The sequence below is a fragment of the Larimichthys crocea genome, chromosome VIII (assembly GCF_000972845.2).
Source record: "Larimichthys crocea isolate SSNF chromosome VIII, L_crocea_2.0, whole genome shotgun sequence".
Taxonomy (NCBI): Eukaryota; Metazoa; Chordata; class Actinopteri; family Sciaenidae; genus Larimichthys; species Larimichthys crocea.
In genome coordinates this window covers 21,146,869-21,163,408 of record NC_040018.1, presented here as the reverse complement: position 1 = coordinate 21,163,408, position 16,540 = coordinate 21,146,869, and the positions used below count along the sequence as shown (strand labels likewise).

The window sequence follows — 16,540 nt, the reverse complement described above, 5'->3', positions numbered from 1 at the left end:
AATACACTCACCCTGGCCACAGACACACTCCATCACTCGCCCATCACCTCACAGGTCTTTTCCTCTCTCCTGCAAAACCTTCTCCACCTTCCTATACCATCTCCACCGTGGTTTCTGTCCTTCACCCCCCTCCTCCATCCCTCTTATCACACACAAAACACACACATTTGCACATGCTGACATACTTACAGCATCTGTGTCCTCCTGGCACACACTTATACACACTCATAGACAAGGCCAAAGAGGTACACATATAAGTACACACATACACACACAATTTAATTTCCCCCACTTCTCCCTCTTGTTGTTTTTTCTCTGTTTTGCTCTGGTGAAGTTGGCACTGTACACTAACTGTCTAATGTATCCATCGCTGTAAGCTATGTGGTTACACACTCACCCATACACACAAACAGATATGCAATATAAATCTTGCACATTTTGCAAATAAAAATGATTCCCGGTAAAACACCTAAAGAGGAAACATCAAAGGTACAATAGCTCAGAAGGATCCACTTCTGCTAATGAAAGTGAGTCATCCTTTACACAAATTAACATCCTCTTCCTTCATGTTATGTATGACTCTACAACCTCTGTGAAACCTGCTCCATAGATGGCTACTGGTAATAATATAGAAAGGTAGGATTACCTGAATTTCAGCCATGCCCTCTTTTAGAAAAACAATAAATGTTAAGTATTAATAAGGTAGTAGGAATTATTACTCTTGTCTGTTAGGAACAAAGGAGGAAGTTAAGTAATAACTTTATACAGCCACTTTATACAGCCACTTTATACAGGCCGGTTGAATAGGTCAACAAAACAAAAGAAGTTTAACACAAGGGGCCACTCACAACTTTTTTTTTTAACCCACAATCCTTCCTTGACTTCAGTGTATTCATTTTAACCATACAACTTTGCATAACTATGATTTTATTTATTTATATTTATTTAGAATCATCTGAAAAGAAGAATCATTGTTTATTTTTTTGTCACCTTAGAATGAGCTTTTTAGGCGATGCGGGTCCTTTTTAATGGCATGTTGCACTCCCATATTTCTACAGTAGCCCAGAATGGACAAACTAAACACTAGCTCTAGATTGGGCCTTTCACACTTTTTACACATTTCGTAGTTTCTATGAGGGGAATGCAATCCACAACTAGATTGTTAGCATTAAATCCTACACACTGGGCATTTAAAGTGACTATAATCACACACAATGTGAAACAAATTTGACAATGTGAAAGGTATTTTTTATAGTGATGACCCTACAGATGATTATCACCTGACTCCTCCCTCAACTTTACAGGGCTCTATATCAGCTTCAGCTCACTGTTAAGTTGTCTGGCTGGTAGTTTACTTTTATAGTGGAATTTTTCGGCAAAAAAATAGGACTTACGTTCAGAAACATGAAACATGACACGACTTAAAAATGAATGCTGTTGCTCTGTAACTGCTGGATGTTTAAATAAGCAATTGCTTGCTAACAAGTGTGCCATATGAACTTAAAAGCTGATGATATAAACTTCTTTCTTTCTTCTTTGGCAAAAAAAACCAAAAAATGTTTTTTGTAGAAGGACAGATAGATTTTTTTGCTCCTTTTCTTTTTAAACACATTTTATATGTTTTATATGTTCCTCAGCCGGTCACAGGTACATTTTTACATATGTGGCTTTCTCTGTTGTCAAGAGGCTGACATAAGTGGTACAACTTGTAGCACTGTAGTGTGCAGTATGTGACTCGATTCTTTCTGAAGCCATGTGGGTGAAAGATCAGCAATTATTTAAAAAAAATGCCCTTTGTGTCAGCAGCCAAAAGAGCACCTGACTGGTCAATAAGAAATGTCAGTCAATACAGGAGTTTCAGAATTTTTAAGAATGTAGCCACTGAGTTAAGCTTGATTAATTTTGCTCAAGGTTTTCCTCTTCACCCACCTCTCATTCTTCTGACTGCCTCACTCATCCATCCCTTCATCTCTCTCCTTTTCCCTTCCTCCCTTCACAACCCCCATTTTGTGAATATGCTGCTGATTAATCACCAGTGCTTTAAGCCCTACGGTGAGCTCCATTTTTGACTCTTAAAATGCACAAGAGGTGGACAGGAACAGGAAGTTTGTTCCATAATAATAATAATATTATAATAGTAAATGTGAAAGGCCTTCCAGGCTTCCAATATAACAAGGTCTAACAATCACTTCTGATTCTGATTTTCCTCAGTGCTGGTATATGTAACAGCTCTCCTGGGCTAAATGACATAAAACTACAGGCCACTTGACATAAGGAGGACAATCGCAATGTTGGCTTGCTCTTTCACCATGTGTTCCATCTGTTACCTGAACAATAAGGAACATTTTGTTTATTATTTGGGGCATGCATCAGAGTATGAGATGGCCGCAGCAGGAATGCCTGTTTGTTTGTTTTCAAATGGTAAAGACTCTCCTTCATGTAGCGGATTCCAGTCACATTTGGTATGGGGATCCATTACACGAATAGGCTGCATTTTTCTCCTGCTTCCAGTAGCTAAGACATTCATTTGCAGGTGAAGCATAGAGGTCAGCAGAGCCAGTGTGACATTCAGTACATTGGCTGGCTGACTTCAAAAATTGCTCCTATGCTGTTCAACGGACTGGCTCTTCTGCAAAATTATAACTATGGGAGTCAGTAATGACACTCAAACGATCTTAATTATTTTGAACAATGGCTAGTCCTGCACTGGTGTAATTAAGCCTTTCTAGATGCATATGGTGGATGATAATTTGATCCTCGCTCCTCAAGCTCTTGAAGGCTGACTCTCACATCGTCATAATTTTAGCACTAAAAATACATTGCATCGCTAATATTTATTTAGTTTTCATAGCCAAAGAGAAAATGATAAAGGACTGTGTTTTTCTGATCTTTCTCAAGGCAGGAAGAGTAGCCATGGTAAAAAAACAGAAGCCTACCAATATAGCCAATCAAGACCAAGCCTGGTGATGGTTTAGTACAAGGCCATTTACTGTCAGGATTTAAACCCACATGATTTATGGTATGGCTACCCTGGTCTGCTTCCTCTCCTTTAGTTCAAAGGATGAGTCTGGCTGCAAAATGCTCAAGGGCATGGGCTAATATGATAAACAGGGAACAGAGGCTGCAAGCTTGGGGGGGTTGGGCCTTCTGCTCGCTACAGTTTACCCTCACCCTGTGAAAGGCAAGCGGTGGTGCACGGTGAGGGATGTGCATCTCTGGAGCTTAGGGGGAAAGAAGGGTGTTAGGAAGGGAAGTCTTTTTCCCCCCATCAACTCTCACTGGGAGGAAGGAGGAGGAGGAAGTGGAGGAGGATGGTGTTGCAGGGATCACCAGTCATGGAGGATTATAATTGCTAAAAATAAGAAAATGGTATTTTCCTCTCTTTCAAATCAGTTCCTCTGGGTTTCTTTTTGTATTATTATTTCTAGATGAGAGAGGGGTTTTATGGAATATGCAGGAATCATCCACTGAACTATATACCATGCTAATATATTGAAATGCATTTGGTCTCTTTAGCAAATTACAATGTTTGGATGGAGGAGAAAACTCTATCAGCTTACTGTTGAGCATTTCAAAAACCAGCACTAAACATCAGTCTCCTGAATTAAAATCCCAAAATATCCACTGGAATATATTTCTCTCTTGTCATCTATCACTTATGCAGAGTAGAGGTCATATTTTGGAATTACTGAATGTCACATTTTGGAATGAATTTATGCAGTTCAATCTGAAGGACTGATTCAATAAATAGTATTTAAACATTTTATGAGCATTGCAAGATGGATTTAAGCCCCCCTAGTCAGAAATAGGCAGCTAACTGTACCAGCCTCTGAGGGTTTGCCTGGAGGGGAGATTGGCTGTGCTTCGAAACAGACATTTAGGACGGACTGTTAGCAGATGGCGGGGTGACAACTTGAGCTGCTAGTTCTAGTGTTGACATATCACAGTGGGGTCGTAGCTCAGGGCTCATCACATCAAAGTCTGTCTCTCCGAGTTCTGATTAACACTCACCCAATGACACGGGACTGACCACAAAATAAAAAATAAAATAAAATAAAAATAAAAATAAATAAATAAATAAATAAATAAATATATATATATATATATATATATACAGTATGGATATATGGAATAAGTACTCAGATATTTACTAAAGTAAATACCACAAGTATGGAGGCATTAGCAGCCAGTTGTATAAACAAATAATACATGACAATATGGTAAAACACAGTTAGTGATTTCAAATATAGGAATAAGAAGAAGAAGCTGCAGTTGCTGACATACTTTTCATAAACACTAGGATTGTCCTTTTAGCAGTTAAAATTACATTATTGTGTGTTATTAAACCATTTATTAAATATTTGCATCGTGCTTACAAATGTTTTATAAGGGGTCTTAACACATTTTACTTGGATGACGTACCTCAGAATTATACAGCACAGTCCTACAGAGTAAATGTACTTAGTTACTTTCCACCACGGGAGTGAAACCATAGTCCAGTTCCAAGTTAATAATACACAAAGAAATCCAATTTGACAGACACACTTTTCACCACTGGGCTAATCAGATTTCACATAGGAACTATTAGCTTGGTCCATGAGCTCATATTATCTACTTTTATTTCTAATACTAGATCACTCAGTTTTGTCAGCACTTTCCTCTACCTCAAAGTAGGGCACATATGGCCCATTTCTGACCATCATGATTTTTCAGTAAGGGAGGAAGGAGCATGCATGGTACTCTGTCCTTTTTTTGGAGGGGAGGGATTGGGTGCTAGAGGTAGAGTGGGGACATCAGGTTGGAAACCTGTGGCCATCTTTCTGATGTGATCCATGCTTTCTTGAACTTAATCCCAGGAGGCACACACACACACACACACACGCACACACACACACACACACACACACACACTTGCGTGCATGAACATACACACACTGACACAAAAAGAAAACTTTCAGCCATGTGCATCAAAAGCTGAAACATTGAGAACCTGGCATTTGGACAACATTTGCGAACAAACTGGCAGATGTCAAAAGGCTTTGATGGCAGGGTTTTAGAAGGGAAAAAAAACCCACCAATACAGATGTGCTGTAGTTATTGTGTGTGTGTGTGTGTGTGTGTGTGTGTGTGTGTGTGTGTATGCTTTTTGAGTGCTCTGTGCCCTGGGCTGCCAAAATAATAGTGCTCAGCCTGCATGGTATGAGCATTAAAATATATGAAAAAGTTAACATTTTTTCTTTAAAAAAAAAACAAAAAACAGCTTATTATTAAATATAATCGCTTCATTCCACTATTGCTTTGTACTGGTCTTAAACTTTCAGGACACTCACATTCCTCTGGATGACTTAAATCTACCCAATGTCCGCTCCAACACCAGTACAGAGCTGAAAGTAGCTATCTGTAGTAAAAAGAGAAAAAAACTTGAGACGCACGCACATACAGTGTTTTAACCCTGAGGCCTGCAGGGTAATGGTAGGATTAATTACTGTTGATTTTGACCCAAGAAGAACTGGAGCAGATTATCCCAGATGCTGCAGAGGAAGGTATTAGTGCTGGTCGTCCCTCCATGGCAGAAGAGAGACAGCCACCTCAACTGCAAGGATGTCACCATGACCTGACTGATCTGCCCCACTGAACAAAGCCACACAGAGGCAGCATACAGAGGGCTCACGTGGCAGCGGCGGCCATGCACCGTTTACACCACCTTCCTGCATGCTTTTTTTTTTTGCCGAGTAGTTTGCCGAGCGGGCGGGTGTAAGTTAACTCTTCTCCTCAGCAGGCAGGCATCAGAGGAGGAGAATAATGTGTAATTACAATAGACAATCTAAAACAAAGCCCTTCACTTTCAATGAGTTCCTCTTGGAGAAGGGAAGGTTACCTCAAGGGGGAATTCTAATGAAGCAGATGGCTGAGTGCTCACAGGGGCAGACGCTGACTGTCCTCCTTTTTACAGTCTGCCAACATTTCCAGCGTTCTGAGGAGCTTCACCTGTATCTTGACCTCTCTTTGTGTGCATCTGTGAGTGAGTGTGTATGTGTGTGTGTGTGCCACTTTTGCTTATTGACACCTCTCACAAGATGGAGGGAAAAATACAAGTGACCTCACAAATTCACCATTTCCTGCACCCAGCTGCACACGCAAAAAGAATAATAAAAGTGGTGTCAGAATGCCCTGAGGTGTGCATATCGCACCGCATTATGTCTAAGTCTACTTTGTGAAGTGCAACAGAGAGAAAACACTCCAGACAAGGTGTTCCTTATATTTTATTCTATACCGTTTTATTTCATCCAGTATGTGTGCTTATCGACAATGCAGTTTTTGCCTCACTCCTATCACCGCCACACAAACTAAGAGCCACAGCTACAGTGTGTGTTGTGGTTGTCGCGTGGATCAGCGCAATGTCCCGCAGGTTCACATCTAGTCACACCATACCTGTACAGTTCCCTTATTGCTTTTTTCCCATAGTTCCCGTGTTAAATGCAGAAAAAATAGATATCCATTGATCAATAGCAAAGCGGTCAAAATACTGCCCTCCCCAAAAGGTCTTGTGTCCTCATAAGAAGTGTTGAACCAGTCACTGCTTTCATGAAACAAAAAGGTTGAGCCTTCAGGTAGAAAGTCTTGGTCTGTAGCATCATGTAACGAAAATGTCCCACTCCTGCGCCGCATCAAAATAGAGAGATTATACAATGTAATGACATGTTTCCTTAAAAATCATGGACATGTTATGAACTCTGTACATACACACAATTGCTTATCATTATCTGTTATGGTGATGACATCACTTATTAGGAGAGTCTAAAATAAATACAGAAATATAAATAGGTCCTATGGAAATATATAAATCTGTATAAGTAAGTACCTTGTCGACATTATGTTCCCAACATCAGATTAAGTGGAATTATAGTACATACTTCAACAAATGAAAAGACAGCTTTGAGAAGCAGGATTTTTCATGTTAACCCTTATCCCTCCAAATGAACATGACCTTTCTGTTCACCCCCACACTAATCCAGCGAAGAACAGCCTAACCTTTGGCTTCAACACGCGATTTTCTGATCAGTTACAACCATTAATTAAAGAAACCATGTATTTTCAGAACAAAATCTAAGCATCTAATTTATATATTTGTTAATTTACAGAACCAAAGTTTCCAACTCACCAAGTCTCAAATGTGTGTCTTTAAATATGAACAAGCTGTGAAGTAGGATGACTTCAAATTGACAGCTACAAAGAGAGACTCCTGCCACTTAGCTGTACAGTGCAGTTACCCTGAAGGATCCTTAGGTGATATAGACTTGGAGTGAATTTATATGCTCCTCACTGTTGCAAGGTATGTTTAAACTGGGTCATATCCAGGTTACATTGCCCAACAGCCCACTTTGTGGTCAAAATAACATTACTGTCATGTTATTCCATCTCACAGGAGCAGCAGCAAAAGAGGTCAGTTGGATTAGACGCTACGATAAACAGAACTTTTCACCATATATAGCAATCTTCATATCATATCCAATCATTCTGAGGTACATTGTCATACGGAACACCTGATTCTGGTGCTTGTGTACAAAATAAATTGAGCGTTTGTGGAAGGGTAAGAGGAATTTGTGGTCATGAATGAATAATGAAGGCCTGGAAAAACACACGCCTTTTACTCCCCCGAGAAAATTGCAGGTTCGATTCCACTGCTGCTACATCTAATCCTCAATCACAGCAAATGATTTCATTAGTGTGCATCGCTGATTTGCCAACCCATATTCATGGGCGAGCAGGGCAGCACAAAGGGAGAGGGAGGCTAAGATTAGGCAGTGAAATTGGAGACGCACTAAACAGAGTGTTATAGAAACAACCATGAATTGGAAATGGTACAGAGGTACCATGTGAAGCTCCACCAAATCTCTGTGATGGGGTTTGCACTGTAGCAACTTACAAACCTGGCTGGCTGGCTTGCTGGCTGCTTCACAGCATGTCTACCAAGGGCCAATAGACAGGGCCAGAGCCAGGTATGGCTTCAAGCCATACAGGTTTTCATTCTCAAGACTAGGTAGCCTATGACCTAGATTAGGCTCAGTTAAAATAGGGCAACAGATTCATACCAATGCAAATTGTTAAAATGAACCAGTAATATCTTATGGGATAAAAACACAGACATGTCAGGTGCCTTTCCACTATTTCCTCTGAAGTGATTTCTAAACAGACTACAGCAGCTTGGAGTGACACACCGCTTAATTCTGCTGTAATCTTTCAACTGCCCTTCATTGCTATTTCCTCTGTTGCATACAGCCGTTTTCTTCCCATGTTTAGATGGTTGACACAGGGAGACATAATGAAAATAGTCCACTGTATGAGTGAGTGAGTCACAGTTGTTTTTCTTTATTCGGTTTTCTCAAAAGTTTCAAAGCCTCCTTATCTAATTCCCAGCTGATTCCTCTAAAAAACACAGTCTCGATACTACATTACGCTACAGATGAGGCTGCAGCAAATAGTCTGGGAGGATAGAAATAGCAAATCCCCTTGAAGAATAAACATTGCTGTCAGGTAAAAATCTTTTTACTCCAATTTCGGTTATTTTCATCTCTACTTGGAATAAAGGATTACACGGTCTGCTGTGAGCTGAGAAAATGATTATGAAAAACCTTTTAATTTCCATTACATCATTTCAAAGCTGCATGGCCATTGATCAAAAAATGCCTTTCTTATCTTCATAAAATGGACAGTTTTCTTGCATAAAAAGTCCAAGACAGGAGACTTTCCAAAGCCACTGGCCAAAATGAGACAGACAGGACATCATGCAGATTATGTCTGTTCTCTAACTGACAGTGATAGATTCAGCTGATACACCCATTCCTCCCCTAAATCACTTATCTGTAATGATGGACCAGACTAAGTTCAGGCTAACTAATCAATCCCTGTCCAGTGTCTATCTCTCCGTAAGCTATGACCTGTGCCTCCCTGTCCCACTCCTGTATGAGATTGTCCAGTCCCAGCCATCGACCTTGCCTGGCAGTGTGGGAAATATAGTCACACACGCACTAGCTGCTAGCTACATAGCTTCACTCAAAGCTTTCCCTTATATTCTTCCAATCAATAACACATTCACAAACATCCACTAGCACTCAGGAACAATCATGAGGAAGGGGGCGACATGCTGCAAGTCCCCAAGAAACAAGCACCCTGTCAGCATGAGTACTCCATGGGGTGCCTGTCTACCTGTCATCCACTGTGGCTGAAAGTCCGACTACATAATTCCCTCAGGGCAACAATGTTTCCTCACACCTTTGTCTCACCGACTGGCTTCAAACTGTTCTCTGACTTAATAAGGTCATATTGTTAGGAAAAAAGGGGGACTTTTTCCTGATGTGCGAGGCACAGCAGTCTGTCTGCTTTTGTGCAGTAAAAGGCGAGCAGGTATAGGAACACCAAAGTTTTGACACTATGTACACAAGCAGTAATCGAGAGGTGATTAAGTTCTATGTGTGTACTTTCTGTAGCAGAGCTCTGTCCCTCCCACCCCTTCGTCCCTCTGGATGGTAATCTAAAGAGTCCCGGGCTTCCTACCATGAGATCCATGGACAATACAAACGTTTAAGAGCTCATTACTGCAGATGTGGACAGGTGGTGAACTGTGGGTGAAGAGAACAAAATACTGCTCTATCCATTAGTAACGCCTGTTCGGCCTGCTAAGAAGACCACGAAAGGTCATGTATATACACATGCCTATGAAAGAAAGTTAAGTTATCCATTATTAATTTCACCTAGGTAAGTATGTAATCTAATTCATGAGTGATTCTGTAACCATAAGCCAAATAATCATAGTAGAGTCTTCTTAGATAAATTCATGTAAAAGTGTATCCATTTCACTTAGAGAAAGTTCCTTGTGATCACAGACCGAATGTTTATTTAAAGTGGATGAAAAAATAATAAAACAGTGTAAATGTTATATCAATCTCCTCAGTCTTCCGGGGGTTACAGTGCATGTATTCATGTCTTCAACAAATCACATCACTTCCTGACCATAAAAGACCTACTGGCTATTTAAACTGGCCTAGTTGATCTGAAAAAAATAATGGAAAATCAATCTGTCATGGATTTCTTACAGCAAATTCACTTGAGGATATCTGTCAAATGTTGTAGATAAAAAATATGACTGTTGAATATGTCATATTGTTGCTATGAGCAGTCACTGTGTGCTCTTGTGGTTGTGTGCATGTCCGTAAATGTGCATTCGTTCAGCTGTGTGTCATGGCATGTGTATTGCTATACCTTATTATAGGGACTTCTGGGAAGTGTAATGAGGGGAGAGCATGGTCACTGTGCACCTCTGTGTGTGAGTCCATGATAGCCTGTGAGGGTCAAGGGATTACAGACTTGTCTTGTTAAATTAGGCTGCTTCGGCTGAGTGCTGTGACTGAGTTAGGGACTCAGCTGTCTGAGTGGTACCTGGGTCTGTCTTGGTGATGAGCTACAGACAAACATGTAGAAGCATATCGCTGCTCCTCTCCTTTGGGAATTTAGTGATACTGTCCTCTACTGTGTATTTAGTTTTCTTGACCACCGTAAGGCTCTCAAACAGTGTCACCAGATTCTGAATTAATACACATATATGATGGACCTATTCCCAGCTTTGATTTTGACTGCAAACAGCTAAATCTAGATTTGCTCCATGTACTGTATAGTATATAATAATATATAATAACGTAATATATAAATATCGTCCCCCCAGCATCTTTAAATAATGAGCCATGTATTTTATAATTGTTAATTTTGTCATTTCGAAGTTGTCCTCACACCTATATCTGTAAAATTAAAGCAATTTTTTTCAGAGTTACAGAAGCAGCGCCGAAGTGCCGAAATACTTGTAATATGGAGTATTTGAGGTAAAAAGTGGGCTGTTTCCGGCAATTTACTGAGTTATATATCCAGATTGCCTGTCAACAATTTAGTCTGTATTGGTTCTGTGTCTTGCTAAAGGACACTTTGGCAGGAAAAATGGCTGCTGATGAAAATATCGGTCAAAGACATTGAACCAATGACCTATTTAGTAACGGAACAGTCTCTTAACCCCCCATGGGGCACCATACCTTCAGTGCATTGACCATAGCTACAGTACTTACTTTTAGCAACAACAAATGTACATACATTCAACATCTCAAACTCAGCACTGGCCTTCAGTAAGTAAACATGCCTATGTTGACCTTATAGCAGCTACAGCAGAAGAAGTAATGCACAAATCAGGTGGCATATTTCCATTTCCAGCACTTTTCGGATATTTCAGCATGTGTACTGTATGCACTGCATTTGCTCAATGACTGAGTCTAGTTTTGGAGTTATTATATATTCTACTGCATTTGAATGTCTATGGTTTGAATGCTACACAATACCACACACAAGCTCTGGTTGATGGACATTTTTCTAGATTTTGTGTGAAAAAGGCAAACCTCTTTTTATCAGTCCAGGGAAAAGTCTTGCCTTGCATCCGACTAATCCACTGAATCACTAACACTCACACGTAAACAGTTGCACACAGTCAGGAAGAAAAATAACACTTGCTTTCTACACAATAGCGGCATGATCTTGGAAGACAAAGTGAGCTTGTTAGGACATGGTTGAGGACTCCAGAAAGCCAGTCACTCACATACTGTTATGTCTCAACACTGAGATGGAGGGTGTCTCGATAAACCCCTCTCCCCCTGCTTCAAAAAACAGTATTATTAGGATAAAGTGGTATAAAATAAGGATTGATGGGCCAAGAGGAGGTGAATTATTACCCCACAGGAAAAGTCTTTTTGGTTTCCTAAAATCTCTTCTCTGTTTCTCATAAGGTTTTGAAAAGTTTATACAGAGGATAAATAAGTACAGTCTAATAGATACATTTAAGGATCAACAATATGTGATCCTGTATGAGATGGTACAAGAGTCACCCTGTCTCAAAGCATGTTATTTTACCTAAAAATGTAGATATTCTTTGTTTAAACACACAAAAAGCCTTTATACATGCAGGTATTAGTGCATAGGTTCCTGCTGAAAAAGAGTATTATTGTGTAGTCCGTTCAATTGTCTTCCCAAACATCACCAGATGAATTTGGCATAGTTATAGAAACACAGAAAATGACTGTTCTTTAAATTGAGATCATTTTTCACACCCTCCTAGTCCCTTGATTAACTTATCATTTAAATATATCTCTATCTATATACAGTATGTATGAATAAAAAAAGAGGACAAAGCATAAAACAAATATTTTAGTATTTTGGAGCTCCGAGTTACCCGGTAAATTGTCTTTTAAATCACAGTAAATTTAAGATCTTGGTAAAATGAGAGGTGGAACACAGTGAAGTCTGAAGACAGAAAGAAAAATAATGCCACACATGAAGATAGTTTGTGTGTTTCAGTTTAGAGGAGCACAGGAGGGTGTGATCAATCCTCACAAATTGGACGGGAGTTTAGAGCGGACAGTTTGAGGTTCTAGATCTGATGAGTGGGCAGCAGAGCCCCTCCGTAGAGGCAAGGCCGGGGAGGCCCCAGGGGACTGAGTCTGGTGAGGATGCCCTGGAGACACCTGTATTGGAGGAGTCATGTGCCCTGGCACTGAGCTACAAGGTTTGGGCACAAGAGTGGGTGAGGAAAAGGGTGAGGGGTAATATCCAGTTTCCACAGAGGAGCGAGGAGTATGGTGGCCCAAGGCCTGGGCCACCTCCTGGGGTAGAGATGGGTGTGAGCTGGATAAAAGCTTTAGGTCCTCGGAAAAACGACCCAGTGGAGAATCTCTCCCTGTTGGGTGTGGCTGGCTGGGGAGCTGCGAAGAAAAAGAAGACTGAGGCATGAGCAGAGAACTGTGGGATCCTGTGGCACTCGAGGGGTCGCTGTAGTGGAAAGTCCTGCCTGCCACTGGGCTTTGAATAGTAGGGCTGGGTGCAATGGGAGTAAGGCAGGGGGAGGCATTTGCTGAACCATATTGGGCCAGAGAGGCCAGGGCAGACCTCTCCAGGGACATCTGGTGAGGCAGGAGGCCAGGCTGGAGGCCTGCCAGGCTAAAATGGCCGAGGGAAGATGGGGAGCCCTCAGCAGGCTGCTGACTGTGCTGTCCTCTACAAGAGGATGGGGAGCCTTGTGATGGGGAATGGAATTGGTTTAAGCCACTGGTAGTCCTGCCTCCCCCAGCAAATTGTTGCAAAGGAGTAACTTGTGGAGGTTTTGGAGGTGGCTGGCTATGGAAAAACTGACCTGGCATAGGGCTGGTCGAGCCGGTAGATATAGGACTCTGACAACGGGAGGAACTAATCAGTCCAGCTGTAATTCCACCAGACGTCCCACCTGCAGGACAAGCTGTAGACCCTCCTATATGGCTCCCTGCTGCCCCTCCTGCTACTCTGCCAATATGTCCTCCAATAACCCCTCCCCCCGGCCCACTTGAACCTCCTCCTAAATGACTAGTTATTGATCCAACAGAAGCCCTTCCCAATGACCCTCCAGGATTTAATACTGTTGAATCACCAGAAACCCCTCCAAGTGTTCCCCCAGAGGCTCCTACGGTCAGTCCCCCGGAAAACACTGAGCCACCAGACGCCCTCCTTAATGATTCACTGGTGGTCACTACTACTAGTGATTCTCCAGAAGACCCTCCCACTGATCCCGCAGAAGCTCTTCCCATTGATCCTCTCGATGTTCTTCTCATTGATCTCCTGGCTACATCTCCCATTGGCCCACAGGTAACGCCCCCTACTGATACACCTGATGCCCCACCTGCTAACCTGCTACAAACAGCACCCATTGATCCTTCAGATATCCCTCCCATTGATTCTCCTGAGATCTCGACTAATGATCCATCACCAGCTCCCCCCAACCCAAAGTGCCCCCCAGGAGTCACTTCTGTCGTTCCAGTTGTAAAGTCCTCTCCAGCCCAAGAAGTGTCTCCTCCAGTGTCTCCTTCCACAGATCCTCCAACTGCTCCACCTGAAGACCACCCTGTAGCACCACCACAGGCTCCAACTGCGCTTCCACTTATTCCTGACCCTGTGCTTCCACCTGTAGATCCTTGGTGGAAGAGGTTTGAGAGAGGTGGGGTGCTGGAGCGAAAGGGCTGTTGATGCTGTGGTTGTGGGTGTAGCTGGGCCATACTTGATGAGGGTGAACCAGAGGAAGAGAATGGTCCAAAGGGGAAAGCAGAGGCCCCTCCTCCACTAGACCCAGCCCCACTAGGTCCACGCTGGTCTCCGCTACCTGAAGCCTGTTGGCTAGAGCCGGTTGCCCCTGTACCTGATGTCATGTGCTGGGCTCGAAAAGCTGCCAGCAATGGCATGTCCACCCCACCGCGCAGTTTGGAGGGAGTGCTCGAGGGAGAGTCCCCAGCAGAGCCCGGTGCTGTGGATGGAGGAACAAATGTATGGAATTTCTTAAGCCGGTTGGAAGGGTCCTTTAGGGACCCCAGAACAGAAACTGGAGGCCTGAAGAGAGTTGGTGGAAGGTGGGGATGGTGTGTCAGGGCAATGGCTACTGAGGTGGTGGCAGCTGCTGCCTGAAGAGGGGCCTGGATGAGGGGGGCCCAGATGACAGGGGTAGGTGAGGGAGGAGTCTGTGGTGGAGCATTCTGCATGAGGTGAGCGCAATGGGCCATGTCTCTATCGTGCTGCACAATCTGCTGGATGATCTCATTCTCCTGGTAGTTGAGTACACCAGAGCTGAGGTCGTGTTGCACTTTGTGTTGCAGGATTGAGTTTTTCTTGCCTGTAAAAAAGCACACAAAACACAAAAACAGATACGAACAGAGGAACAGGTAAGTGAAGAAAGAGGTAAGAGGAGAATAAGCATAAATACTGTGGCCAGTTAGAATTTACATTGACTTGTATTTTAATCACCACCCTATTTTCCAACAACAGTGTCCAACAGAAGAAGGTACAAAAAGAACAGCTTTGAAGAGAACAAAAAAAAAAGAAAAAATGTGTGGCTGAATATCACACGTGGGAAAAGAGAGAAAAATAGATTTCAGAATGAGACAGGGAGATGGAGCAGAAGGGGAAAGACACTGCATAAAAGGGAACAGAATAAGAGAAACAACAAAAGATAGGTGGGAGATCTTCCCAGATGCAAAAGCTTAGAATGCACAACAGCCTGAGGTGGAGGTGGTGTATGTTTGACTAGCTCTTACTGTGATTCCCTTGGTAACAAGGACAAAACATAAAGCAAACATTGTACCGCAAGGTGCAGGTTCAGTCTGAGATAGAGTGTGAGCTGCACTGAGATAATGGGTAAATGGGACAACAGCTACCTCTTTGGCATATTTTTCCTGTTATTGGCTGAAGAACTTTTTTATTTTATTTTTTTTTGCTCGTGTTGTTTGTGCTAATTTACTTTCCAACATATGAACTCAGAAGTCCCTATGAGCTTTGCACAAGGTCAAAGAGACAAGTTTGAGTGTCACTATGACAGGTATACTAACTGCTGACCCAATCTCCGGGAGAAATGTGTGAAACTCTGACCACAAAATCCATTAGTCATTGTTGAATGGTTGCACTAGCAGTGACAGGGTTAATTCACATGAGGCTATGAAATCCAAAGATATTGTAAATGTAATTAGACCCAGATCAATCTATCCATTTTCTGTTAGGACTGGTGGCAGATTAGCCGAGGTGTTGCACTGAAGTATCGCATCTACATCCAGCTTGACCGTGGCACCATCTGACCCTTCATCATCTGCTAACTTCCAATCGGATTGTACAAAGTCCATCAAGACAGTAATTAATTTGTGGATCATTGCTGGGTGAGTGACTTTACTAAGGAAGAAGGGTGTATATGAGCATCAAGCCTAGGAGAAAGGACATGAGGAGACCATCTCACAGAAACATCAATATCGGCCTACCACATCTTTCCAAAGCAACCATTTTCTACAAAGAGACCCCCTAAAGCAGTTTCTCTGTCTTCCATTCTAAACATAGCTGAGGATAAAACTGAGCATGCAGTGATGGCTGAGCGATAATACAGGCGTGCCTTTCATTGTGAATTTTTCATCTACTCAGGCTGAGCCTGGGAACTGTGATAGATATGGAGAGAATATCAATTGTATGCATAAGAGACGTCACGCAGGGATTTCAAAACCTGTGCTCTATCTGCATGTTTATATGCAGATGACTTTGAAAGTAATTTCAGTCATTGAGTATCAGTGTGAACATTTTTAACAGCCCCTTTTAAGCTTTGTCTGAGAGTCTTTGGATGTTTTTCCTATCACCGTCGGCGCATAAATACTTACTTAAAAAAAAAAGAAAAAAGCAAGTAAAACAGAGATACAGCGATCCTCTCCTACCCTAGTAATGGAGTCTACTTTTTGATGCGCTGACCGGGAAAAACAAGATTAAAAATAAGCTTTATTCATAAATATTAAAAATCAACAGTGAAGGGTTGGTAATGGCATAGTTTGAGTATTCTGAAGTGGGGTTGTATGAGGTACTTGCCCATAGTCAGCGTATTAGCTACAGTAGACTGCAGAACAGTTGATCTGCAGCATCATACAGTGCACTGCATTTTTTTTTTGGAGGTAAGCCTTTTGGTCTA

General features: G+C 42.0%; 1 protein-coding gene across 2 annotated transcripts in view; it reads right to left on the bottom strand.

Moving 5' to 3' along the window:
* Positions 1–6,254: 6,254 nt before the first annotated feature.
* hcn4 (hyperpolarization activated cyclic nucleotide-gated potassium channel 4) overlaps positions 6,255–16,540 on the bottom strand; it is a 76,834-nt gene continuing 66,548 nt past the window's right edge. For both annotated transcript variants that reach the window (XM_027281676.1, XM_027281675.1), the window contains one exon: positions 6,255–14,719. In XM_027281676.1, the coding sequence (XP_027137477.1) occupies positions 12,420–14,719 (2,300 nt within the window). In that variant the 3' untranslated portion in view covers positions 6,255–12,419. The remainder of the gene's footprint in view (positions 14,720–16,540) is intronic.